Source organism: Engystomops pustulosus, chromosome 10 (genome assembly GCF_040894005.1).
Source record: "Engystomops pustulosus chromosome 10, aEngPut4.maternal, whole genome shotgun sequence".
Lineage (NCBI taxonomy): Eukaryota > Metazoa > Chordata > Amphibia > Anura > Leptodactylidae > Engystomops > Engystomops pustulosus.
In genome coordinates, this window is record NC_092420.1 from 35,529,111 (window position 1) to 35,556,837 (window position 27,727).

General features: G+C 40.2%; 1 protein-coding gene across 1 annotated transcript; it reads left to right on the top strand.

The window, feature by feature from the left end:
* The first annotated feature begins 836 nt into the window (after positions 1-836).
* GSG1 (germ cell associated 1) lies at positions 837-26,593 on the top strand. The gene is made up of 6 exons (XM_072129053.1): positions 837-1,064; positions 4,647-4,959; positions 18,115-18,162; positions 19,659-19,811; positions 22,131-22,242; positions 22,350-26,593. The coding sequence occupies exons 1-6, from the start codon at positions 1,008-1,010 to the stop codon at positions 22,639-22,641; spliced, it is 975 nt and encodes a 324-aa protein (XP_071985154.1). The 5' UTR covers positions 837-1,007; the 3' UTR covers positions 22,642-26,593.
* Positions 26,594-27,727: the final 1,134 nt, after the last annotated feature.

Sequence of the window (27,727 nt, forward strand, 5' to 3'; positions counted from 1 at the left end):
AAATAGTAGGCGGAGAAAAGAGGCTACTGGGGCGTGGAGTAGCCGCGATGTGTAGCCTCATGTCAGGCTACTCCATGCCCCAGTAGGCGCTTAAGAAAATTTACATACCCGCTTATTAAAGTTATTATAGCCGGGACATGAGGATTAGCCCAAAAAAGGGCTGTCCTCACGTCCCATTCATCCACCTACCACCCGATCTACCTTTATAGGTAGATTCGTGGTGGTAGGTTCCCTTTAAACTGAAAACTCTTGCATTTTTGCATGTTTACTATATGTTTGACTGTTTTGAACCTATTTTTCATCATTTTTGGAAATGTAAGCAGCCGTGTTAACATTTTCACAGATGCTTACAATTCCAGAATTGAATAAAAACGTATTAAAACCAGTTAAATGCATGGTAAACATGCAAAAACACATTTGCTTTTGGTACGTTTAAAAACGCACCAAGAACGGTCCAAGAATTGTGTGACCGTACTCTAAGAGCTGTGTATTTCAAAACCTGGCCCTCCCTTCAACATCTGCTTCTCTGCATACTTGTATTCATATTCATAACTAGACAATGGCTTAATAGTACTTTCGACAACTTTTCTGAGTACGGTGCTTTTCTTTAATTTCAGGCAATTACTGATTTCCATGTATAGAAAGCAGAGAACATTCCCCCTTTCTACCCAGTTGCAGACTTCTTGACTATTTCCTTGAGTTATCATGATAAAATGTGAGTGGTTGGGTTATCACCGTGCACTAGATCTAAGATCAGGATGAATGAGAAGGGTTTAGATGGAACAGCTGGGACTTGATTGTTTTGTGGATTAGGAACCTCCATTTCTGTGCAGCAGATGTTGGTGATTTCACAGCAATGATTCGGGTTGGTCTCTGGATATTGCGATTAGATGGGAAGAGGAGCATTACCAGCAGTTTATTGTTGTCGAGGCTTTGTGCACGGCTTGTTTTATCTCTTCCGTGCATTTTTTTAACAACTATTTTATGTGTCCTCATACGTCTACACTATGCACCTTTCTTCAGAAGTGGCATCGTCTGCAAGATTTCTGCAAAAGACAACATCTGTGAGTATTTAATGTCACATTTATGGTGGTATACATTAGCTTGCATTAGTGTACAATACTTATTGAATGGGAATGGAAAGAACATAGTGATTTAATGGGGAGTTTATCTGCCTTTTATCTATTTAATGATTTCCAGTTGGTACAGATAGTAAAGCTCACATCCAGTGCTGAATCTTTAGTCCTATTATCCATCTTTTATCCCAAATTAAAGGGATTTTCTGATCTCTTTGCAGCAATGTGTTGCACAATAACAACATTGCATATAAGCATTGGCCGTACAGTTTTTTTTAGATCTGCTCAGTGAATTACTGCTCTTCTGTATCTTAGTAAAGAGATGTCCTTAAAGTTATTCTTTATCAAGTTAAACGCTATACAATTTTCCAACACCTAAATATGGCTGTTTGTCGCCATTTTGTAGGAACTGTGTACTCCAATTTACTTGAGGTTTTTTTTTACTGCTTCCTGTTTTTTTTTAATTCTATGTAATATAGATGCAAAGTGTCTTAACACTTATGTGCACATTTTTGGTTTAATGAATTCACTTAATTTTAACAATGTCCTTATGTTACTTGTTCATACTATGTGGAAATGGACTCAAGGTTCTGGGCACAAGTAGAAAGGTACTGCTTTCCATGGAAGATTGTTAGTGATTGTTTTTGTGAACGCTTTGATACTTTGACACCTTTACAATATTCTACACTGTAGATATCAGTTTTAGGGTGCTTTTTGCTTTTGCATGTTTGGCTGGTTTGAATCTGTTTTTTGTCATTTCTGGAAGTGTAAGCAGCTGTGAAAATGTTAACACAGCTGCTTACACTTCCACACTTCCAGCAATGAAGAAAAACAGATTTAAACCAGCCAAACGCATAGTAAACATGCGTTTTACCATGCGTTTAAAACGCCCATAAATGCACTGATTGGCCGCACCCTTACACAGTGAAAGTGAGTTTTATATGTTTTGACATCTTCTCTGAATTTAGTGAGAATGGAACAGAAACATTAATACTGCATACCTTGCAGCTTCATATTTTGAACTCATGACAGTATTGTTGGAAGCATTATACACACTACTAAAATAAAGTTAGGGATATTTCTGGTGAAATGTATGGAAACCATATAAAGTTCATACTGCAGTGATCCTGAAAGTAGGGTTATTTAAGAAAAAGCAATGACTATTTCCTTACCTCAAACTATTTATTGAAACAATATCCAACAACAGTGGTGGGTATACCCCCACAAAAATAGCAGTGTCTCAATGACATGGTCTTGAGCATAAATAACAGCTTGACAAAAACGTCTCATGCTGGTCAAAAATCAATTAATTGTCTAGTGAGGCCTGGAATACAACTCTTCCTTAAGGGCTGCCTTGTCAGTTCATTGAGGTTTTGGGGTGCAGAGATATGAGTGTCTACCCAGTGACCTAACTGATCCCATAGGTTGTCAATGGGACTCAAGTCTGGAAAAAGTATGTACAATCAAATATCCTTAACTTTTTGTGAGCGGTGTAGTATGGGGAGCCTCAACCTCCCCTTTTCCGAATGCAAAGAGTTTCTTGGCCTCATATAATCTTCATTGTTGACATAAATTACTGGTGTAGGAACGTCATGAGTACAAACCAGGGACACAGAAGTATATGACGGTAATTGATAATGGTAATGGCTTTGCCAGAAGTTGTTCTGCGTCAAAATAAAACAGATACGCTTAGGAATTGTATAAGAAGCTAATACTGAAATTGGACAATAGTTATTTTCAAGTGTTTATTTATGTTAAGGTTGATGATTTTGGCTTACAGCCAATGCAAAGTCAGAAGTCATATTTATCAGAAAATTTTAATATTATACAAGACCAAAAATTTTGAACACAGAAATGTTGGAAAAATGAAAATGATGTACAGTAAATGCCCTCAATACTTAGTCGGTGGTCCTTTTGCATGAATGACTGCATCAATATGTTGTGGCATGAAGACGATCAACTGATGGGTCTTGTCAAGACACCAGACCCAACAATGCAGACGAGCTAAAGGTCAAGGCTTCCATAAAACCTCTGCAGTTCCATCACCTGATCACCTCCATGCCAACCCACATTGACTCTGTCATTAATGCAAAAGTAGTCCTGATCAAGTATTGAGGACATATTTTTCATTTGGCCAACATTTCGGTTTTCAATTTTGTTTTTTACAGTAGGTCTTATATAATAATCAAATTTTCCGAAATAATGACTTTTGAGTGTAAGCCATAATCATCAACATTAACACGGATAAACATTGAAAAAGTTCACTTTGTTTTAGGCTAGGTTCACATTACATTCATTGTATATGTTGAGAAAGCTCCCGAACTGCACTGTGTGTAGTTTGCCTGTGTATAGTGCAGAGGGCGCCAGATGCAGGATTTCTGGCGCACGTTCTGAATGAATCTGGTGCACCCTGAACTGCTGCGACAGAGTGCACCACTTTTTTTTTTTTGGTGCACCTTTAACATGGGGCGTGCAACAGTTCTGTCAGACTTTGCAGGTTAAATCCGACTGAGCACTGGAACACCCATTTCAGCGCAGAAATTTTTGTCGCATGTAAATTAGTGCAGCCGGGCTACAAAAGGGTCGCATGCGCCACAATTGGGGTGCAGGCACTTCTTTAATACCTGTGCAAGCAGTTTGCACCTAAAAGAATGTGCAAAGTCCTACGGAAAACTGGTGCATGGCCCTTAGTAAATGTGGACCACTCTATATTGCATCTAACAAAAAAGGCAGGATAGAAAGACGTAGCAAGTCGTTTTTTTTTGTGATTTTGTGGTATTTTTGCACTTTATAAGGTATATGTATACAGGCGGTCCCCTACTTAAGAACACCTGACTTACAGATGATCCTAGTTACAAACGGACCTCTGGTAACTGGTAACTTACTGTACTTTAGCCCTAGGCTACAATAAACAGCTATAACAGTTATCAAAGCCATCTGCAATTAGGCTTTATTGTTAATCGTGGTTCTTATGACAACCCCACATTTTTAAAATACAGTTGTTACAGAGAGTCTGGAGTTACAATTATAAAATATACAGTTCTGAGTTACATACAAATTCAATTTAAGAACAGACCTACAAAACCTATCTTGTATGTAACCCGGGGACTGCCTGTACATTTATTTATTAAATTTTTGTAACTTTTTATTAAGTTTTTTTAACTTTAATATTTTTTTTCCACAGTATGGCTTGCACCAGTGATCCTCTGATCACTTTTTCAAGCTCATACATACAAATGTACTGCAGTGTGTCTCATGCTCAGTTAGTTACAGCCAGGCCCTACGCTCATGATAGACATTGGGCATTGGGGCTGCTTGTGGAAGGATCATATTGCATTTGATTAGTTTATTATAGCATCAAATGGCAGATACTTACTTGTAAATGCAGTGATCCATGTATAGAAGGGGATCAGGGATAATGGGCTGTATCTCTGTCTGTAAAACTCAAGACCGGCTGGGGGTCCACAATCTTTACGGCCACCAGGGCCGATAGTTACCTTAATCTGATACTGATAGTAACTATATTATATTTGCTGTTGATAACATTTTACGTTTTCTCTTTTTTTATAGATGGAGCTCACAGAGGTTGTTCCCTGGCGTCGTGCAATATTGGCAGTGAGTTTCAATCTGGTGTCCCTTGCTCTGTCCACAACAGCCCTTCTTAGCAGTTACTGGTGTGAGGGTACACAAAAAGTTCCTAAACCCCTCTGTGGAAATGGTAAGGCCACTAAATGCATAGTGGTTCCCATAGCTGTGGAGAGTGTAAATGCCTCTGGTCAAGATGTGGTCCATTACAGCTGGGAGACTGGAGATGACAGATTTGCTTTCCGCTATTTCCACACTGGAATCTGGTATTCTTGTGAAGAAAACATTTTGGGAACAGGTAAGAAAGAAAGTGTTGTTCTGTCCATTCAAAATGGAGAAAAGAGAGTGGCTTGTCCAGGTGATGACATAAAAGCTGTACATGTTTTTGATAGTCTGGATCCATGTAGGTCCCATCTTTGACCAAGTAAGTCTTATTATTAAACAAAATCTACCATTTAATTTCATGCATCATGAACCAAACATACCTTGAGAATGCTGTAGCTACACCAATGCAGGAACATATCTTGTTTAATCCTTGAGCTAAGTGGTTTTGCTGAAATAATAATTATAAAATTCAAGATAATGAAGCACTGTCGCTCCTTTGCCTGACTAGGCGCGTCTTCTCTTACATCAAGTATGCACTGCTCGAGAGAATATTGTAATCACTGTGTTGTGTATATGAGTCATCCAGTTCAGGTTGATTAGTCCTGTCTGGACAGTTCAGAAAGCTCCCTCTAATGTGTTTATCAACGACAGGCTAAAGCAATCCAGCTTTCCCAAGGTCCTCAATGTTTAATTGTTTTTTTCAGCAAAACCACTCTCAGGGATTAAACCAGATATACTTCTGCATCAGTGTAGCTGTAGCATTCTCTCTAGCAGCCACAGTGCCCCCCAGCAGTTGCACTGTTGCTCAGCAGCCAGAGCCCCCCAACTGCCTCCCAGCAGCAATGGGGACTAACTACCTGTCCCCTCATCTTGATCCTAATATTCTAGCTTCAGCATATTACATACATCCTCACCAGTAAAAGAGAGAATGCAGTTTATCATTACACTCAATGTCCTTGATTTTGGTATGTAGACACATTTTCTTACGAGAAAATAGTTTATTCTTACAAGCATAAACCAACAACATCTGCCCTTAAAGCAGAATATCCCTTTCTCCTGTAGCAGCTGGGTAAGAAGCAGCATATATATTCACGGCAGATGGTGTGACAAGGCTGATGTTGTGATGTAATTGTGAAGCTTACATTTAATCCAAGGTCAAATATTGGCACACTGTACATGCAAATTGTTCTCTATTGTTGACTAGCACTATATACAGAAATATACCTTATATAATGCATAATGTACAACTGTATTTTTTATTTCAATTTGTATAGAGGCAGAACAGAGCATATATGTACATTGCTAATATTGTGAGTAGCAGATCCATTTAAAGGGTACCTGTCACCAGGGACTTCATTTTCACTAAAGATAGGTTGCAGAAGCCGATTATCGCTGGATTGCAAATATGTCTTTCTACCTTTTCTGTGCATTTGCATTACAGTATAAGTGGGTGTTTTAGTTTATTTTTGGTTTGGCTGCATTTTAAAGAATGTGACTTGTCTGTGCTGCTCACTCACTCCTCAGCTCTCAGCCCCCATTTTTGTGCTCATTTACAATTCCTCCCTCCCCCGCCGATGTCAACTAACCAGTTGTCAGCTCTGTCCTTGTTTTTTCTTGAGGGGGTAGGGGGACTTTGTTTTTCTTTACCACATGCCCCTGGGACTCAAGGATGAAAGCTGGCAGGGAGCTTGGTGAAGTGTAATATAATTTATTTCGATAACCATAAAAGTCAGGGATTTTATAAAAACTGTTTTTCATAATGCTTCAATGTGTCTGTGGGCACAACTAAAACAGCCCTCTTGTGACAGGTTCCCTTTAAATTTAATTAGCCATGTACAGTACTTGCTATGCAGCCATCTTATTGAAGTCAAACTTAAAAATTAGCTTGAGTTATTATATTTAAAATATAGGGATCAGTTAACTATTCCATCAATGGTTCTCAAAGAGGGTAGAATCATACGTCGCGTTTAACGCATGCGACACCTGAAGAGAGATTTGCCTAAATAAACAGCTGTTAACACTCGCATTTACAAAACACAAATGTTAATACTTGAGTTAATGCATGAGTTAACATTTGTGTTAACAAACACATGTGTTAATGCGATGTTAATGATGCATTAGCGGTTGCATTTTGTAAATGCAACTGTTAACAGCTGTTTAATTAGGCAAATCTCTCTTCAGCTGTTGCAATGCGTTTTTAAACGCATGTGTTAAACGCAACGCATGACCGCACCCTGAGGGCGCGTTCACACGTTGCGTTTTGCCCTGCGTTTTCGTTGCGTTTGAAATGCATACACAACAGCTGAGGAGAGGTGATTTGCCTAATTACATCACTGTTAACGTTTCCGTTTACAAAACGCATCGTAAACGCGATGTTAACGCATGTGATAACTTTGCGTTTACAAACGTAAACGGTAATGTAATTAGGCAAATTATCTCACATCAGCTGTTGTATATGCGTTTCAAACGCAATGAAAACGCGACCAAAACGCAACGTGTGAACGCGCCCTGAGAGTTGAAAGACAATGAGACCTAACGCCATCTGATTGCTGATTTTGTAATGATTAGTAATGATTGCACATATTGCCCCCAATTCCTTGCATCTGTAGAATTACAGTATGCATGTGTGGTGGAACAGTATCAAAAGTCTGTTACAGGCTGTTACACAGGAGGCAAGTGTTGTCAAGCTTTGTACTGTCAGAGTTGGCAACACATTGATGAATTTCCCTCAATGTAACTTTACTATCAATAGCTTTTAAAAGGTTTTGGTATAGACTGTGTATGATGGGGATCTTGGGATATTGAGCTAGTGATGCCACAAAAAAAGGCACTACAATACTAGTCTCCATCTGTAATTGAAATCATTTGGTCAGAACTGCAGGGTCCATTATTTTGTGTCCTACCACAATTCAAAGTTTGCATGTTGAACAGTAAACATGCAATTGTAATCTCTTACTTTTAGCCCAAAACTGAAGGCCTAAAGGAAGACTAAAATTATCAACAGTAGGGAGGATGATTTTGTCTTTATTTGAAGAGGAGTGAAGTGGCTTCTTGCCTACAATCCTTAAAGGACATCTACCATTATATATACTGATGTAGACTCCTATAACATGTCATTTCCTCTTCTTTATCAAACACTTTTTATTATATTCCAGCACATAAGCATTTGTGAAATATAGAGCTATATTAACCCCTTCAGGACTAAGCCATTTTAGGTATTTAGGACCAAGCCTGATTTTTTTTTTATATATCTGCCCTGTGTCATTATAAGTGGTAACAGCTATGTAATGTGCAACATCCCCCAACGGGGCCTAGCCTTTTTCTTGGTGGCCTGGTGGCCCAGAATACAGGAGTGGCTGGCTAGTGCAGCCTAGGGCACACTGTGGTCACGGTGCTTGGTCTGGGGATCGGAGGGCTGACCTACAGCCTGGCAGGTCTCCAGCAGGTGGTGTATGCAAGAAATATGGAGGGAGAGGCTGATGCAGTGGTTTCTCCCTGGGAGAGTGTCTGTAGGTTGAATCCCTGGGTGATGGATGGTGAAGCCTGTGGTGGTAAGCAGCCATGTCCAGGGATCAGACAGAGGAAACATTGTGTAAATCAACTTACAGTTTTTTATTGAACAGCAATCAATGGCCAAAACAGATAACAGCAGATTCGTAAGCTGGAAGGATCATGGAGAGCCGGTCCACAGGAAGGTTACTGAACTATTATAACTGGATAAGCAATCCAGTTTTCCCAAGGTCATCAATGTTATAATAGTTTTTTCAGCAAAACTACTCAGCACAGGGATTAAAAAAAGATATGTTTCTGCATCAGTGTAGCTACAGCATTCTCAAGGTATGTTTTTTTCATAATGCATCAAATCAAATGGTAGATTTGCTTAAAGTGACTCTGAGAGTCCTAAATAATAGTAAAACCCTGTAAATTATGGCATTTTAGAAACTACACCGCTCAATGTAAGAATAATCAACTTTAAGAAGTTTGTTAACCCTTGAGGTGTTTAACAGGGTTAAAAAATTGAGATGTATTTTACAAGCTGTAATTTTGTAAACAATAGATTCATTTTGGCCAAAAATTAAACAATCATGAAGTATTAAATAATGGAAAACTCCACAACAGTTTGATACCCAATTTCTCCTGACTTTAAGGCTCCATAATATGTGTTGGTAAACTGCTCTATGGGCTCACGACCGGGCATACAAGGAGCACCATTCAGAGGAGATTTGCATTGTCACATTTTAAAAGCTATAAAATGTTTTTTGTTTTGTAATTTGGACATATGTTCGATTATGTTTTGCGGGATGTGATCCACTTTTCAGCTGCATCATTTAAGGGGATTCAATTGCCAATTGATGACATTTTTTTAACTCTTTCTTGGTGGTGGTTAAAAAAATGATTAAATTGGTTAAGGGTGTTTAGGTTTCACTATATCATAAACATAATATCTTATTTTTACTCTATGGATCACAACAATTACTGCAAAGCCCATATATATATATATATATATATATATATATATATATATATATATATATATATATATTTTTTTTTTTTTTGACTTGTTTTGCAGAATATAGAACTCATTTTGTGAGAAATGTGCTTGTTTTTGCATCACCATGTATTAATCGGCATAACTTTTATTTTTTTTGTTCACTGAGCTGCTTGTTTTTTGTGGGAGAAGCTGCACTTTTTATTGATATAATGTTTTTTTTTATGGTGTTCACCGTACCGGTTCAGTGACGAATGTATTTTATTGTAGGGGTTCTTACGGATGTGGTACCCAATATATAGTGTTTGATGGTGATTTTCTCTTTTTGTATGTTGTATTTGATTCTTATATAGAATGGGGTTCAGGGAATTGTATTCTTTTTTTAATTTATTTTGTTATTTACACTATTTAAAAACATTTTGGACTGTCTTTTTTGTCTCAATGAGGGACATGAACAAGTGATTATTTGATCACTTTTTCAGTGTAATATACTGCAATACTGATGTATTGCAGAATATTACATAGTCGGCCTAAGCATTCTGCATAAGCTGATATTAGCACTGTTAGAGCGTGCTGAAAGCACACTCTAACAGGCATTTACTTCAACAGGGCTTCAATAGCAACAAACGGCATCTCCCGTGGGGATCGCCCAGGCTCCGCTTCTGAGCCAGGCCAATCACCATGGCGTTACTCTGGTGGTAACCCACACCTTATGACGTACACTTATGTAAGGTTGTGGGAAGGGGTTAAATATGCTAATTCACCCAGGGTATTATTCAGACTGCTGTTGACGTCATTCGGAAGTTTGTAAGTCTTTTCTATCGAGTCTGCTGCATAAGGTAAGGCTTATTGTGCATGCGCGAGACTTGCAGACTGCCGGGTGACATCACCAGCAGTATGAACAGAACCTGGGGAGGGGCTCTACTAAAATTAAAATAGAGGGGGCGTGAATAAATTAGCCCATAGGACCAGGATATTTAATATAACTATATAAAAAATGCCACTGTGCTGGAATGTAATAGTGTTTTTTAAGAAGAGAAAATGGCATACAGGTATGTAAATCAGTATATCTGATGCAAAGGAACCTGTGTAATATTAGACCCATGGTCCTTTGTTGGTGGCTTGTGTGTCATTGGCATGCAAGTTATGCTCACGTTATCAACAGTACAAAAGAACTTCCTTGGCTGTAAAGGAATAGAACCCATTCCAAAATATGTTACTCGTCTCACATTCGGGATCATGGAAAAACAGCTCGCACACAGCCAAAACATGAGTTGACATGTAGGAAGCCTTACTGTGACTTTACAGTAATAATTTTAACATTAGTAAACCATGATCTATTATTACATCCTTTCTTGGAGAAAGGACTTTTTTTAAATCTACAGTTAATTCTTTTTAATCACATATCAAAGTGATTTTAAATTATTTGAAAAATTTGTATAATATCTTTTGCGTTTAGTTAAGAAAAAAACTGAAAATTAGCAAATATTTTGAAAAATTCTGCAGCACCCCTGCCAATATATAGGCAAGGGAGCAGTTGCAAATAAGGCCCTCAACCTGTTAGAACCCATCTAGTGAGTCTGATCAACTCCTTGAGGGGGAATGCAGTAAGTCTGAGGTAATTAGCAGCAGTAGATTCTGCCTGGACAGGCAAGGGTTAAGGGGATGTGAGTTTTCAGCCAATTGTATTTTACATTGTACACTGGAGTGTGATTGGAGAGTGAGCCACCACCTGACCAGGAGAAAAGAAAAAACCCTGGACAGGGAGGGGCTTGATTTCTTAGGCCCTAGCTCTCCATAGAGAGCACATCCTGTCACAGAGAGAGTAGAGAGACAGAAACAGGGCAAGAGCTGCAGCATCCACAACTGGACACAGCTCCATCCCAGCCTGCATCTGCTACCAGGCTGGTGAACCAATTCCTGAGGACACCTCTCCATGACCACTTCAGTACCGTGAGTTATTTTGCACAATGTTGCCTCTGTCTGTGGGGCACAAGAGGGAGGGCAAAGTATGAGATTTTTTTTATAAAACCTTTACCAGTAATAATGTGTAGATACCTGCTCCAAACCAAATATCAGGTTTATATGAACCAGTAGTAGTAGTAACATGCCTTTCAAAGATGGTTGACCCGTGTGAAACAATCCATGGGTTCCAAATTCTATCCAATAGAGGCACTGTGTCCAATCTAGTTGCCTCAATTCTCTTAAACAGCATTACAAGGTTAATTCTGTTTTTAACTGCTGCAAAGGATAGGCCTGCTGCATTCAATTTTGTTGGCAATGTTGATGCCGGTTGCTAAGGCTATGAACGGGACTTAACGGTGTACTCTATACTGTACTTTCGCTGGTTTGTCTCCAGCAGGAGTACAGCTGGGGTCATTGGTACTGCACTTCCCAGAATGGAGCGTATGAGAGGTTTCACATTGTTCTAGAGGGATTCTACAGTCGGACAGCACTTCCAAATGTAAACCATATCGCCCATAAGGTGGGTGGGCACATAATAGGCTCTATGTAGTTACCTAAGGGAGGCCACCATTAGTGTGACCTGTTGGCTATCCTTTGCCAATGCGGTGCCACAATGGGGCTCATTTACCGTATATACTCGAGTATTAGCAGAGTTTTTCAGCACAAAAAATGTGCTGAAAAACCCTAACTCGGCTTATACTTGAGTCAAGGAAAATAAAAAGTTAACTCAGCTTCCGACATCCACCGCGGCTCAGACATCCATCGCGGCTCTGACATCGGGTCCGTCGCAGTCTTCCTGACATCAGCCGCACGCTGGCGCTCTATGTGTGCCGGCATCGGCACACACTATGATGTCAGCTTGCGGCTGACGTCACGAAGACTGCGACGGACCAGGACCCGATGTCACGGCTGCGATGGATGTCGGAGCCGCAATTGATGTCGGAAGGTGAGTTAACTTTTTTTTTCTTACAAGCAGGGGTTTGCAGGCTGTATCTCGGCAGGGGGCTGGCAGGCTGTATCTCGGCAAGGGGCTGGCAGGCTGTATCTCGGCAGGGGGCTGGCAGGCTGTATCTCGGCAGGGGGCTGGCAGGCTGTATCTCGGCAGGGGGCTGGCAGGCTGTATCTCGGCAGGGGGCTGGCAGGCTGTATCTCGGCAGGGGGCTGGCAGGCTGTATCTCGGCAGGGGGCTGGCAGGCTGTATCTCGGCAGGGGGCTGGCAGGCTGTATACTGGCAGGCTGTATACTTGAAGGGGGCTGGCAGGCTATATACTTGCAGGGGTCTGGAAGGCTATACACTACAGGAGGCTGTGACCAATGCGTTTCCCACCCTCGGCTTATACTCGAGTCGTTAGGTTTTTCCAGTTTTTTGTGTCAAAATTAGGGGTCTCGGCTTATACTCGGGTCGGATTATACTCGAGTATATACAGTACTAAGGGTCCGAATCGCGCATTTTCTTCAGGTTCTTCCCAATGTCTCCATCTTGCCAATGAGAGCTGACAATCCAGGTCAGACTCACACAGGTCCATGAAGTGAGACTTGACGTCAGGGGTAGGAGCATTGCAAAGAGAGTATAACGTGATATCGTTCCCCTGCCAAATGAGTTATTCAGTATTTTCAAATACTGTGTAGCTGTTCGAGGATGTATCCTGAGGGATTAATTGTGCATAATGCGGTAGTTGTCAGGGTCAAAATAGCTCAGAGGTAGGAACTTCATATTTGGCAACAATTTCATTGTGAGATAAAAGCTTGCCCCTTGACATCAAATGGCAGACACCCTTTGTGAGCCCCCAGCCTCTAAAGGCTCTAGGTCCAAGGATAAAGGAGGAATTGCAAGTTTAGATTGAAGCTTAGATTGAAATCTAAGCGCACAGCTTTAAGGAATGTACAGTCATGGCCATAAGTTTTGAGAATGACACAAATATTATATTTTCACATGATCTGTTGCTCTCTGGTTTTTATGTGTGTTTGTCAGATGTTTTTATCACATACAGAAATACAAGTGCAATGATATTATGAGTAACAAAAGCTTTTATTGACAGTTAGAATGAGTTAATACAGCAAGTCAATATTTGCAGTGTTGACCCTTCTTCTTCAGGACCTCTGCAATTCTCCCTGGCAGCTCTCAATTAACTTCTGGACCAAATCCTGACTGATAGCCGTCCATTCTTGCACAATCAATTCTTGCATTTTGTCACAATTTGTTGGTTTTTGTTTGTCCACCCGTCTCTTGATGATTGACCACAAAGTCTCAATGGGATTAAGATCTGGGGAGTTTCAAGACCATGGATCCAAAATCTGTATGTTTTGTTCCCTGAGACATTTAGTTATCACCTGGTGCTCCATCATGCTGGAAAAGGCAATGTTGATCACCAAACTGCTCTTGGATGGTTGGGAGAAGTTGCTTTTGGAGGACATTCTGGTACCATTCTTTATTCATGGATGTGTTTTTAGGCAAGACTGTGAGAGAGCTGATTCCCTTGGCTGAGAAGCCGCCCCACACATGAATGGTTGCAGGATGCTTTACAGTTGGCATGAGACAAGACTGGTGGTGTCGCTCACCTTGTCTTCTCCGAACAAGCTGTTTTCCAGATCTTCCAAACAATCGGAAAGGGGATTCATCAGAGAAAATGACTTTACCCCACTCCTCAGCAGTCCACTCCCTGTGCCTTTTGCAGAATATCTGTCTGTTCCTGATGTTTTTTTCTGGAGAGAAGTGGCTTCTTTGCGGCCTTCCTTGACACCAGGCCTTGCTCCAAGAGTCTCCGCCTCACAGTGCGTGCAGATGCACTCACACCTGCCTGCTGCCATTCCTGAGCAAGCTCTGCACTGCTGGTAGCCCGATCCTGAAGCTGAAACACTTTTAAGAGACGGACCTGGTGCTTGCTGGTCCTTCTTGGGGCGCCCTGGAGCATTTTTGCCAACAATGGAACCTCTCTCCTTGAATTCCTTGATGATGCGATAGATTGTTGACTGAGGTGCGATCTTTCTAGCTGCGATACTCTTTCCTGTTAGGCCAGTTTTGTGCAGTGCAATGATGACTGCACGTGTTTCTTTAGAGATAACCATGGTTAACAGAAGAGAAACAATGATGCCAAGCACCATCCTCCTTTTAAAGTGTCCAGTGGTGTGATTCTTACTTAATCATGACAGATAGATCTCCAGCCCTGTCCTCATCAACACCCACACCTGTGTTACTGGAGCAATCACTGAAACGATGTTAGCTGCTCCTTTTAAGGCAGGCCTGCAATGAAGTTGAAATGTGTTTTGGGGGAAAAAGTTCATTTTCTAGGCAAATATTGAGTTTGCAATTAATTGCTGTTAAGCTGATCACTCTTTATAACATTCGGGAGTATATGCAAATTGCCATTATAAAACCTGATGCAGCAGACTATGTAAAAATTAACATTTGTATCATTCTCAAAACTACGGCCATGACTGTAGCGAGAAAGGGATTCAAAAATTTTAATTGCCCGGTAGCGGACCAATCATCCAGAAGAGGTTTGGAAATAAAACAGGGCGTAGTTTAGATTCCAGGGAAATCCAAGAACCTCCAAAAGGAGGTTCTATTTGGAATTTTTAAATGATTATTTAGCCCTAAAATTTACCCATTCATGCATAATAATAATAAACACATCTCATTTTTTGCTGTGCAGTTTATGAGTAGAGCAATACCTCACATGTGAAAGTAAACTACTGTAGGGGTGCACTGCATGGCTTTAAAGGGAAGGAGCGTCTACTGGCTTTTGAAGGGCAGATTTTATTGGAGCATTTGCTGAGCCCCTAAGATAGTAGAGGAGTAAAAACCTCCAAAGAGTGGACCCATAGTAACACTATTTTTGGGGACGCAATACCCCATTTTTTAACCTTTTTTTTTTTTAGAGGGTTGCAAAATAAAATAATTTTTTTTATGTTTGACTTGTTCTACCAAACAGAAATGAAAATTTAAATGCTGCCCAACCAGAAAACCTCTGATTCCCGGGTATATTTTCAGCCCACTGAATTTACAAATTGAAACAAAATGACTTTCACACATCACTTTCAGAAGGCACAGGCTTACTTGCCCTCTGTGGCAGATACTAAACATGCCAAGAGCAAGTAGTCAATCAGTGACACAGACATTAGTGGCATGTAGTACCTCACAGGTGACTATCTGCTCCATCAAGAAGAGGACTTCATTGTGTCTTCTCCCTGCCATGGTTTATTACTTTTGAATTAGCCAGCAGATTAGGCATTACCTTCCGGCATCACATCTCCCCACTGCGCCCATAAAGTCAACTAAATAACAGTGTTCTTAAATTATATATACCCCCACAACACAACTGACCAATAAATTATCATATAAATTGATACATATATGCAAATATAGCTCAAAACAATAAATTATGGTATGTATAGCACCCTGCATTTATATTATCCATACATCCCATACATCCATATCCATTATATACAGCCCCCCAGTTATGTTATCTATACAGCCATTTACATTATATTATATTATAATATATACACCCCGTTTGATTATGTTACATGCAATCCCCCTCTCCGTTATATTACCCATATATCCATATACATTCCCTGCCCCTGTGAGTACAAAAATTTTTTATATTCCACCCCTATTATTAAAGCTTGTGCCCAGAAATAAAAATAATAATTTAGTTACGTACCTCCGTTCATGGCCTCAAACAGGCGCTTCCATCCCCATCTGAACCCTGCTCTTCTCTTGCTGGATGCTCTGTGGATGGACACAGGTGGCGTGATGTCATTACACACTGCCTGGGTCCTCCAGAGCAACAGTGTGGAAAAACAAGTCTGCGTCAATTAATTATCCTGGTGGACATTAAATTCTCCTAAACTGCCGCCCCCTCAGGGATTCGACAGCTGCCGCCTGTGGCGAGATTCTCATCTAGCCTCATGGCAGATTCGTCCTTGCTACAAAATAAAAACTCATTTGGAGAGAAAAATCTGTTGATTTTGCATTGCTGTCTACTAAGCAAATGTTAATAATATGTGTCAGTCTATTGTGCTGGGAGGCTACAGGCATGGACCGCTGCTAAGATGAATGAAGCATCGGCCACTTAAGTAGGGTCAAGTAGTGGGGGTACCTGAAGGTCCTGAGTGGGATGACACGATTAGCCCAAACGAGGTGCGGGATCCCTGGAGGTGCTCCTGGTGCTGATGAAGCTTGTCAGGGCCATCACAGATCCAGTTGCAGAGCTGTATCTCCTGGCACTGTAGGAGCCTGGGCAGGCTAGTGAAGTACCTGGGTGCAGTAGGCCTGGATGCTGTGAGTAGATGGGGAGCATGGGGCAAATCCACAGGCAAGCTGCAGAATGTCCACACTCTGGTCCACCTTCCAATTAAGGCCCCGGGTGCAGGAGCAACTTAAGGCGGAGTGCAGTCCGTGCCACTGGAACTCCTCACAGGCAGCTCTAGGAAATCCTGAGCCTCCAAACGAGATCTGGATGGGGCGAAGAGGAGCCCAGAAAGGCAGCGATTACCAACGGCCCAGTGGGAGTTTCAGTACCCAAAAGAGTGGTACCAGGAGTAGGATCCACCCTTAGCAGGCTGGTGGTGGAGTTACTGGGTGCTTTGGGGCTTTAAAGGGACGAGATGGGCAAGGATTGTGTGTTGGTATCAGGAGAAAGGCTACCTTGCATCCATCCTGTTCAACAGCTAGAATTATAAAAAATGTTATTCCAAATTTATAGCAGAAATGTTTTTTTCTTCCTGTAAATAAAAACCACATTTTTTTTCCCAGAAAACAAAGTCCTCATACAGCAATCGCAACAGGGAGCCTTAAAGGGCAACTCCAATATTTTTTAACAAATCAATAGCATTTGGGATGTAGTAGAACAACTTTGCTTATTATTTGGATTATTTACTTCCAGCTGTTTCTTTGCTATACTCTTCAGTTTATTGGCTCTGTACTAGCTGTGTCTCCTGGCTGTGTTAATTTCACATGTGATTCCAACTAGTTGTTAAGAAATACAGGAGGGTCTACTGCATCGTGCTCACACAGGAGGGAGGAGGGGGAGGTCATGCGGTTAGCAGACAGCTGAGTGTATTTAGTACTGAGTATTTAGAGCTGAGTACTTAGTACTACATAGAATAGTGAAGTAAGGTCCCCGCTTTTGAGCGTCATTCCATCTGTCAAAGTCTTTGATTCTGCAGTACTGTCTCTGTCTCTCTCTGCATCTCATGCTCATCTCATAAACTCCTCTGCAGCCCCTCCTCCATCTTCTGCTCTCTCAGCACTTTATGCACAGTGCAGATAAGCTATTAACCCTTAGTGCTCACACAGCACAAATTATACACTTGATGCAACTTTTTCTATTACATGCTGCATGCACCTCCATGTGATGAAAGCTGACAGGTTAGTCGCCTTACAGATTCTGTATGTACACTATGCAGTGTTTTGATGGATTTACGTGTAGGCATTTCAATAGATTTACTGCTAAACTACTTAATGAGTGAACACACATGGTAACTGCGGGCAACATAAATTTGACCTTATTTAGGCAGATACAGAGAAAGGCTAGTTTCCACCTACTTTGCTGCTGCAGAAGATTTTTGACAAGCAGCTTCAAAAAACAAAATGCTGTATTTGTGTAGCATCATATGGGCATTAATTCTGTTTGTTTTAAAAAGGGGAATCACATATGATAATCTGGTAAATACACTAAAACATTGGAGTTTTGCTTAAAGTGCATGTGTTAAATGTATCCTCAAGGTACGATTGTGTTTATATAATAACCTGTCCTAGTACTCTAATCCACCCATGTTCTAGTTAATTTATAGTAGCTGTTACCTTTTACTGTGAAAAGTGTACTTTTGTAGCTTTTGTTATCTGAAAATATAAACATTGTACTTATATTTCTTTTTGTCACACTGCAGATGAGAAATGCAGAAGTTTTTTGGAGCTAACCCCCCCAGCAGAAAGGGGTATGTTAAACAGTGTTCAGTAAATAACCTAATAAATTGTATGCATTTTGTTGTATGCATTTTTTTGTCCAAAAACTACATTTTTCATAAAATCAATTAAGGATAACATGACAAAAATAGCATTTGCTGATTGGATGTGAGTAGATTATTCCGTAGGTACATAGGAGGGCAGACAATATACACTATGGGGGAGATTTATCAGTACTTCTACATCAGTTTTCTGGCATAGAAGCACTGAAATAATTGCAATAATGCCTAACCCTCTTGATGTATCCGGTGGGACATGGGTGGCATTGTCCTTATCATATGCCGGCCCCCGTGCGCATGATAAATTCCCTCCAGTGGTATTATTTCAGCCAGTAGTTTACATCTTGTGTTCCAGATGTGAAACATACACATTGTTATGCTATATTATGCTCTTTTTCATATCCCTAATATAAGATATTGCAGGAAATTTTATTTTCAAGTTTGGGCGACATATTCAATTCTGTTTAACAATACTAAGTGTTTTAGTTTACATAAAGCAAAACATCAGAAAGATAGGTGTGTAACCCAAACTTGGCCGGCCTGCTTATTGACTGCTGCAGGACAGACCAACTGGCCTATCTGATGTGTGTTTTGGGGTTCGGCTCAAGATAAATCCAATATTTTAATGAAGATTGCATTTACGGTAATTCCAATTTAAAGTTTGAAGAGAAATTGGTTAAACAGTTAAGGCTCTAAATACTTGTTTAAAAACTCTAGGGCAGTGATCCCCAACCCAGTACCAGGTATTCCAAGGCCCGGCCTTGGGACGCGGACCGGTGGTTGGGGAACACTGCTCTAGGGGACTCTAGAAATTAAGTCCAAGACTCAATAAAAGCAAACATTTTTGGGGGTGTTAAACCTTCTCATGAAAACTCTTTTCATAAATTATACTGGATTTTATAGAGTTAGCCGATTGTTTTAATAAACTTTATGTAAACATTTTAAAGCTGACATTTGAGGTGAAGCTAAGTAGGTCAGTGGGAAGTTAGGATGTGCATTTACTATACATGATTGAATTACAAATACAAAACATAATAATAGGGCAGAAGATATGTAAATATGTTAATAATGAATAATAAATAAATGATTGATGGCTGTAAAAATGCATGTCTATATATAACAGATAGGAGAACAATGTATTCTCATGCACATATGCATATACTCTCTGACTTATAGGTATAAACAGTATACATTATATACACCGCAGTCAAGACTTTTATTTTCAAGCAAGATTTTGTGCCTGGTTTTTGTAAAACGCTATTTCCAGAGGAGCAATTGTCAATAATCCAGTCATTAAGATTTATGAGCAACAAAACACAAATGGAACTCATAAATATGTCATATAGAAAGTAATGGTGAAGTGTCACATGTGTTCTAGTATTGCGTGTCTGTATAGTCTGGTTTTGGGTGGACTTGTTTTACCAATCAATAGGTTATGCATAATCCTTACATTGTGTTCTCTACTACAGGGATCCTTTGGCTTTCATTGGGATCAGAACTGGTGTATATTACACTGCTAGTTATCAGCTTTGTGCTGCTACTTCTGGAAATCATTTACACTGGGAATCCAGTCTGCGGACTGAAGCTGAATGCTTTTGCTGCAATGTCTTCGGTACTTTCAGGTAACATAATGTTTTTCTGACTAAGGCTGGGTTTACACCTCATTTTTTGGCATATGTTTTAAGGACATGTTGGATGGATTCCAGATGTGTTCCTACAACAAATGGCACAGACGTATCCCACCATATATGTCACCCAGTGATTCCTCCCACCTGAATGCAGGGAGAGGAGTGAACAGACAACGTACCTGCTCAGCAGAGGCTGAGGAACGTATCTGCTCAGCACAGGCTTCTGTTGCCTCCGCTGAGCATATAATGTTGCAGGATACGTCTCCATCTGTCAATGTGTACACTCAGTGTATATGTTGGGGGGAATACTAAAAACAAGGTTTGAAACCAGCCTAAGTGCTCTAAAGAGTGTATCATATCATATCTACAATTTAGCATAAAGACAATCATTCCATACACTATTCTCTTATTCTTATTTTTATATTTTAAGATCCCATGTATTCCTTCCCTTGCAAACTTGTAAATGATGTACAGTGTGAGAGAAGTACACAAAGTTAAAAATGGATTTATTTTTTAATGTGGAAACAGTGTATCTCACTGTTCCATGCTGTTTGTGTAACTCCTATGTAGTTCAATGGGAATTTAGAAAACAGCTGTTCTCGTTACTGGTCCCATCATGAAATTTTTTTTGTGTTATCTAAATAAAATATTTGAAGCGTTGAAAAGCAAGTCTTAGGTTCAATGCCAAATTCTTGGTATTATTGATGATGGGATTGGGTCTCTATTTGGCATCACTGCCTCCTAATTGTGGACATTGAAAGATTCCCAAAATAGATACTAATATCCAACAGGGCAGCCTGGGACTGGGTTCATTATAGAGAAAAGTGTGGATCCCAAAGTTGGGATCTGCATCTATAAAACATTTAAAGGAAATCTACCGAGTGATTCATACCTTATAAAGTAGCATCACTTACAGAATATTCTTTGCAGTCTCCTTTTCCTAAAAACAATGTTTTAAAAATACGCTACTGAGCTGCAAGTGCTGCCAGGAGCATGTTATTGTATGTGCAGCCTGAGGTGCTCTAGTGACGCCCCCAGGAAGACTTAGGAGACCATATTGTACCAGTATTGTCAATTACTTGAAATTAAAGGGGTTCTCTGGAGGTGGAAAATCATGGCTGCAGTCTTCCAAAAACAGCGCCTCACCTGACCATGAGTAGTGTGTGGTATTGCAACTAAGCTCCATTCATTTCTATACAGCTGAGCTGCAGTACTGGCAGTAACCATGGTCGGGTGTGGTGCTGTTTTTGGAAGACTGCAGCCATGTTTTTCCACCTCCTGAGAACCCCTTTAAGTTCAATTTTTTTAAGTTCAGTGCTTTTTTTTTGGTTCTTTTTTCGTCCATGTATAACTAACATCAGTCCTGAAAAGAGGTGGTCCCTAGGAAGATGTTGATAACAAAGGCAGAAATTCCAATATAAAAGTTTCAGTTCTTTACTGAGCTCTGGTTTGTTCCTGAACTTAACAGTCTGTCAAATCCCAACCACTTCGGCAACCAAGTCATAGGATTCAACAACCAATGTCAGGAAACCCTAATGTTATGTGCACAAATCAAAGCATGTCTGAAAGTTGCATAAGGCGAGCACTGCTACACAAATTCCAATATACAGTATCACCCTATAAGCCCCTCTTTAACTCCTTTTTATTCCTACCACTCCAATGGAAATACAGGAATGTAGACAGGTCAACTACGGTCTGAGCTAATTATTTCTGAAGGGAATTTGTCACTTTATCTGAGGCCCCTAAACCACCAATGTCAAGTTAAACAAGTGGAGAACTGCTGTTAAAGGGAAGCCATGTATATATTTTTCTATTTTAGTAATCAACATAATCTAAATTTGCATTGTAGAGTTCTCTATCAAGTCTCAGATGTTCCCTTGCTTTGTACTACCCACTCATGCGTACGAATGGCAGCTAGCATATGACCGCCATAGAAGTGCATTGTGCATGGAACTGTATGATGCTCTATATTTTGCCCAATGTACGACCTGCAGCACATCTTGCTATGGAGAGGGTAGGGGTTAGGAGTGCTTACCCCTCCAGCTCTCCAACCAAATGTATGTCCCGGCCCCGCTGTGGCATATGTTCATGTGAAAGCAAGTGAGTGAGTGAGCGAGTTAGTACTGTGACACAGATAACATTAATGAAACTTGAAGGCGGGGTGTCAAGGCTGGTCTGCATGATTCTCCAGTTGTGCCCCACCCAGATGGCATTTGATGAATAATACTGAATTCAACAATTTATTGGAATGTGTTACTTGGCTTATACACTGTATAGTAATATTCATATAATGACATGGTATATTTCATGCAGGACTTCTAGGGATGGTGGCCCACATGATGTATACCCAGGTTTTCCAAGCCACTGTAAGCCTTGGACCAGAAGACTGGCGACCACATTCATGGGATTACGGTTGGGCATTTTAGTAAGTTTATCCACGATTTCTTCATATGTAGTACAGTAGTTGTCAAAATAATTTTTTTTAGAGTATCCTTTCCTTTGAAAATAAGAAACCTATTCCTTGTATTTTAGCACTGCATGGGCATCTTTCACTTGCTGTATGGCTTCTGCTGTCACAACACTCAATACTTACACCAAAACTGTTCTGGAATTCCGAAGAAATCAGAAAGCTTTTCAGCAAAGCTTGAAGGAGCAAACATGCTTTCTGAATCACAAAGGTATGAATTGCTATAGAGACAAGCCTATCCACTCAGTGTCAGAGAGCTTGGACTTTTACACTGAACTACAAAAGAAAGTCCTTCTACGTGACCATTCAATGGATCTTGAGGACGTGGAAGAATCTATGGAGGAGGAACATTGCTAGGAAATATGACACATTTGGAATATAACACTGTTCCATGGACAGCTATGAAATTCTTCATCTTTAACTTTGAATATCCAGCAGGGCTGGACATTACACACCTGTGTACCTGTTATGCTAGTATAAGTGTTTACAATGATGTTGGTTATACTGATCTCCCCCGTGTGTGTCAGGCACCATATGTATTCATATAAAACAAAGTGAACCCCAAAATTAATGATCAGTTTGACCACATGTCTATTCACAACCAAAATACCGAATGATCTGATGTCTCTGACATTGTTTATCAGTAACTATTGCAACTTTTAAGCCTCGCTATTTTTTTTCTAAGCTACTGCATATCTCTGGGTTCCTCGTTTTCCCTGTTGGCTTCTCCTTCTACTACATTAAGCTGTCATTCCCAGATTTGCTGCCAGACCTTGCATTGCATCTAGCTATGAAGCCCTTATGTCTGCCAATTACTCTTTGCAGTGCTGCACCAAGACTTTATGGATCCTGAAGGAAAACATAGTTTACAGACTGTGCTCTTATAATCAATATTAGTGAGCTTCTGTTTACACTGCTATTCTTAATTTTATTAGGGTCAGGGAGTAAGAGATCTCCTTATGGAGGGTTTGCCAATTAAAGGGGCTTGCACATGAAATTTTAATCCCCTAGTCATGTTTACATAATAAAGATTTTTGTTCTTAACCCCTCACTTTTCAATTTTAGTCAGTTTTATTGCTGTTTTTGGTTATATCACTCAATAGACGAGTCAGTGTAAGAATCCAGAATTTGGGCGACACTAGCTAAGCAGACACTTCATGACTCCTCTGTGCTATGAGATGCTGTGTGCTGACAATGTGCTTAGTTTATCAGGGTACAGGTTTATCTGCACTTTAATTTAGCTATTGAACAGTCTACTAGTATATGACATATACAAAAATAAAGATGAGACAGATCAGAGTAATAAGATGGATATAAGACACAATGACACGCTCAGCTCTGCTTCCTCACCTAATCAATAAAACACACAGTTAGCTTTGCTATGTCACCCCCTCCCCTCAGATACAGAGCTTCTAAAGCTACAGTGAAAAGTGTAGAAGTACGCTGCTGCTGGAACAGGAAGTGCCCGTGTCTGTAGCTCTCTCTGCCTCCTACTCCTCCCCCTGCTCTTGCAATACAAGAGAAGCTAAAGGAATCTGCCGACCACAGTCAAAAGATTTATGGTTGGATCCAGGGACAACCAAATTCCCAAAACACCAGGACTGAGATGGGTTGGAATTTTGTTTGTGAAATGCTGTATTTTTGTTTATAACATTGAATTAGAGAATGTTTTAATGGGTTATCCTGACTATATTTAAGAATCTTGTCTTTGTGGTAATATCCTTTTAAGGACACTTTTCAGGCATGTGAAAATTTATTGCCATCGATGCACCACTAGGGTATTCTGGGAAATATGCAAATAACTGTAGACAGCGCTGTTTCATGGTTGTATCTATTCTGTACAATGTAGGGAACTGGTTTAGCTGAATGAGAGGCTTTTGACTAGTAAGAGTCGTTCTTACGGAAAGTTTGCCAAATTCGGCTGCCTTGCAGGCATGTGCCTGCAAATACATTTTTCTAGATGGGGTAAGGAAAACAATGCTTCTTTTGCTACCCAGTGCACCCACATTATACTGAAGTGCTGTTTACAGTAGGTAATCTGTCCCTTCTGTAATAGATATACTGGTTTGGCTTTAAATGACATTGGGCCAGATTTACTTACCCGGTCCATTCGCGATCCAGCGGAGCGTTCTCTGCGCTGGATTCGGGTCCGGCCGGGATTTATTAAGGCAGTTCCTCTGACGTCCACCAGGTGGCGCTGCTGCGCTGAAGAGCATCGGAACGCACTGGAATACACCGAGCCGGGCTGAGTGAAGGTAAGTGCAAGCTCCGCGACACATTTTTTGTTTTAAATGCAGCGGTTTTTCCGAATCCGTCGGGCTATCGTTTGGCCACGCCCCCCGATTTCCATCTCGTGCATGCCAGCGCCGATGCGCCACAATCCGATCGCGTGCGCCCAAATCCCGGGGCAATTCAGGTGAAATCGGCGCAAATCGGAAATATTCGGGTAACACGTCGGGAAAACGCGAATCGGGCCCTTAGTAAATGACCCCCAGTATGTCATTAGGCTTCCTGAAAGTCATGCTTTGATAGTAAGTGGTATGCCTTACAAGGTAGCAAAAGAGGCATGGTTTTCCATTTGCATATTTCCCTTAATTTTATTCACATTTACACGTTATAAAAATGATAAATTGTTATTTTTCTGTTAAAAATGTAGGCGTGTTTATTCTTCACCCTTGTCCTGCACATGTTGAAGACATGCTAACCTTGACTGCATAATCTCCAATAAACAAATCAAGGCCTTATCTGTAATCCCTGGATTAGGCGTTCCCTTAAAAAAACTGTAGAGAAATTAGTTATGAGAAACCACTAAATGAAAGACATAGATTAAAGACGGGGATCTAGGACGATTTCCATAATCCATTGTTGTCTTTCTTTTCCACCTAGTGTTGGTGCTATGATCAAGCAGTGGTATAATGACCAATAGATCTGATCACTTCAGGAAACGTTATAGTTTATTATTTATATTGAACATTGTTGTGTTGTTTTTTTAAGCTTATCTAGAGTGGGAAATGGCAGAATTTTAGGAATACACCTTCTCTCCAACATGGCATAATATTGTATTACCACATTTGTCTGACATTAAAGTAGAATGTACAGTGCATGGAAACATTACTACTTATCCTTATGCTCCAGCCATCTCATTCCTGCAGATACACTGAAACCTCTCCAAAAGACCACCACTTTGAAGACTACCTTCCTAAAAAGATCGATTTCTTTTATAGTGTTTATTTTTTTTCCCCCATTGTAGACTATTTAAGCTCCTCCTATGAGCGGAAAACCACTTCAAAAGGCCAATTTTATATGCAAATTGAGTGATCAGCTCAGAGAGGTTTCACTGTATAAAGGTGGCCACTACATAATTTTCCTTGTTTCTGGGATTCTACTAATAGTCATTTTTTTTATTCATAGTATACATCTTTTATAGGTTGAGAAGACACACGGAACTGGTGAAAGTTAGTGGTAGTGGTATTGATGGCGGATGCAAATTCTGTTCACATGCTGTAAACCACAACTACTGTGTGCAGCTGAAACTATTTTTTCTTTTTGTTGCACATAATTTGGTAAATCCCTTAAGTATATTGTGAAACAAAAGAATACCCATATTTAGATCAACCTGCCTGATCCTTTTTCTTGACATCTGTCATTCACAAACCTCAGGAACATTCAGGAATAACAGAAGAGACAGGTTGCAGTATATTTAGCCATATTTAGTCAATGAATCCATTTAATATTGTATCAAAATATTTACAAGTAATGCAAAAACTTCATGTTCATTCCATTCCACATAAAGGCAATAGTTGATAGTATGAAAGATGCAGAGTATATTAAAAGGATGGCTTAAATATATACTACCTAGGAAGCATGTACTAAGAAGATGCAGGGTTGCAGATGGACTCTAACCACAACAAAAATAATCCAGATCCAGTGTAACTTAAATCCACTTAACCCCAAATGCAAAATCTGTACCAGCCCCTCATTCCCCAACGTTAATATGTCTATATATGTATAGTACTGCTGTCCTCATATCGGGAAAATACTTTACATGGGCCTCCTACAATTCCTGGGCCCAGGTGCACCTGCACCCTCTGCACCCCCTCAAATTCTGCCCCTGAGACAGAAGTAAACAATGTAGTTACTCTAAATAGACTAAATCTGCAACTGTCTGGTTGTTCCATGAAATTTACAAAGGATCAATTCTATTCTGTCATGTCTGTAAATACTTGCATTCCTACAAAAAAAAAAGGTCTGGAGATCTTATTCTTAGAATTTGCATGTGCTTCTGTTATTCCTCTTAAAAACATATGAATGACTATTTTTCTTCTTTAAAGGGGTTGTCCGAATGTTTTTTTTAAATTCTTCAGGCGGGCTGGGAAGGGATTTAAAAAAAAACCAAAGCTTTGTTTTTTTAAAATCCCTCCCCAGCCCACCTGAAGAATTTAAAAAACACTCCGATAACCCCTTTAAGCATTTCTGTCATTTCTGACAGTATGGGGGAGGGGGACACCAGTGTTAGGCCTCTTGCACACTAGCGTTGCGTTTCACGTCAGGGTGCAATGCGTGAAAAACTGACGTTTTGGCTGCGTTTTTGTTCCATTTTTCCTTGAAGTCATTTGCGTTTTTTTTGCGTTTTCGGCGCATTTTTGACGCGCGATTCAATGGGAGACTCGAGCATATTTCAAAGGGACCATGGTTTGGGATTAAAATGTGTTATTTAATTGAAAAAGAATGTCTTCTGATAATTTGCAAACATCTGCGATCTATTCTTCACTGTTCCGCGCGTATATTATCTTCCGACAATTTAGCAGATGTGAAGAACAGTGAAGAATAGAATAAAAACAGTGAACACAGTGAACACAGGATCATTTAAGATAAAAACACAGTGCAGAACACAGTGCAGAATAGATTACAGATGTTCGGCACATCTGCTTACTTGTCGGGAGATACGCGCGGAACGGCGCGAACAAAATAGCATGTGAAGAACAATATATATGTGTGTGAAGAACACATTGCAGATGTTTAAATACATCTGCAATGTGTTCTTCACACATATATATTGTTCTTCACATGCTATTTTGTTCGCGCCGTTCCGCGCGTATCTCCCGACAAGTAAGCAGATGTGCCGAACATCTGTAATCTATTCTGCACCTTGTTCTGCACTGTGTTTTTATCTTAAATGATCCTGTGTTCACTGTGTTCACTGTGTTCACTGTTTTTATTCTATTCTTCACTGTTCTTCACTGTTTTTTTAATTAAATGATCGTTCGCGAGCAGGGGAAATAATGTTATTCTGGTCACCTAGCAACCCTTACGTTTAAAACGCATTGCACTCGCATTGCACTTGCAATGATTGCGAGTGCAATGCGTTCTTGATGCATCTCCATAGACTTGAATGGGGCGTGAAAATTGCGCGTGACTCGCAAAAATAGAGCATGCTGCGATT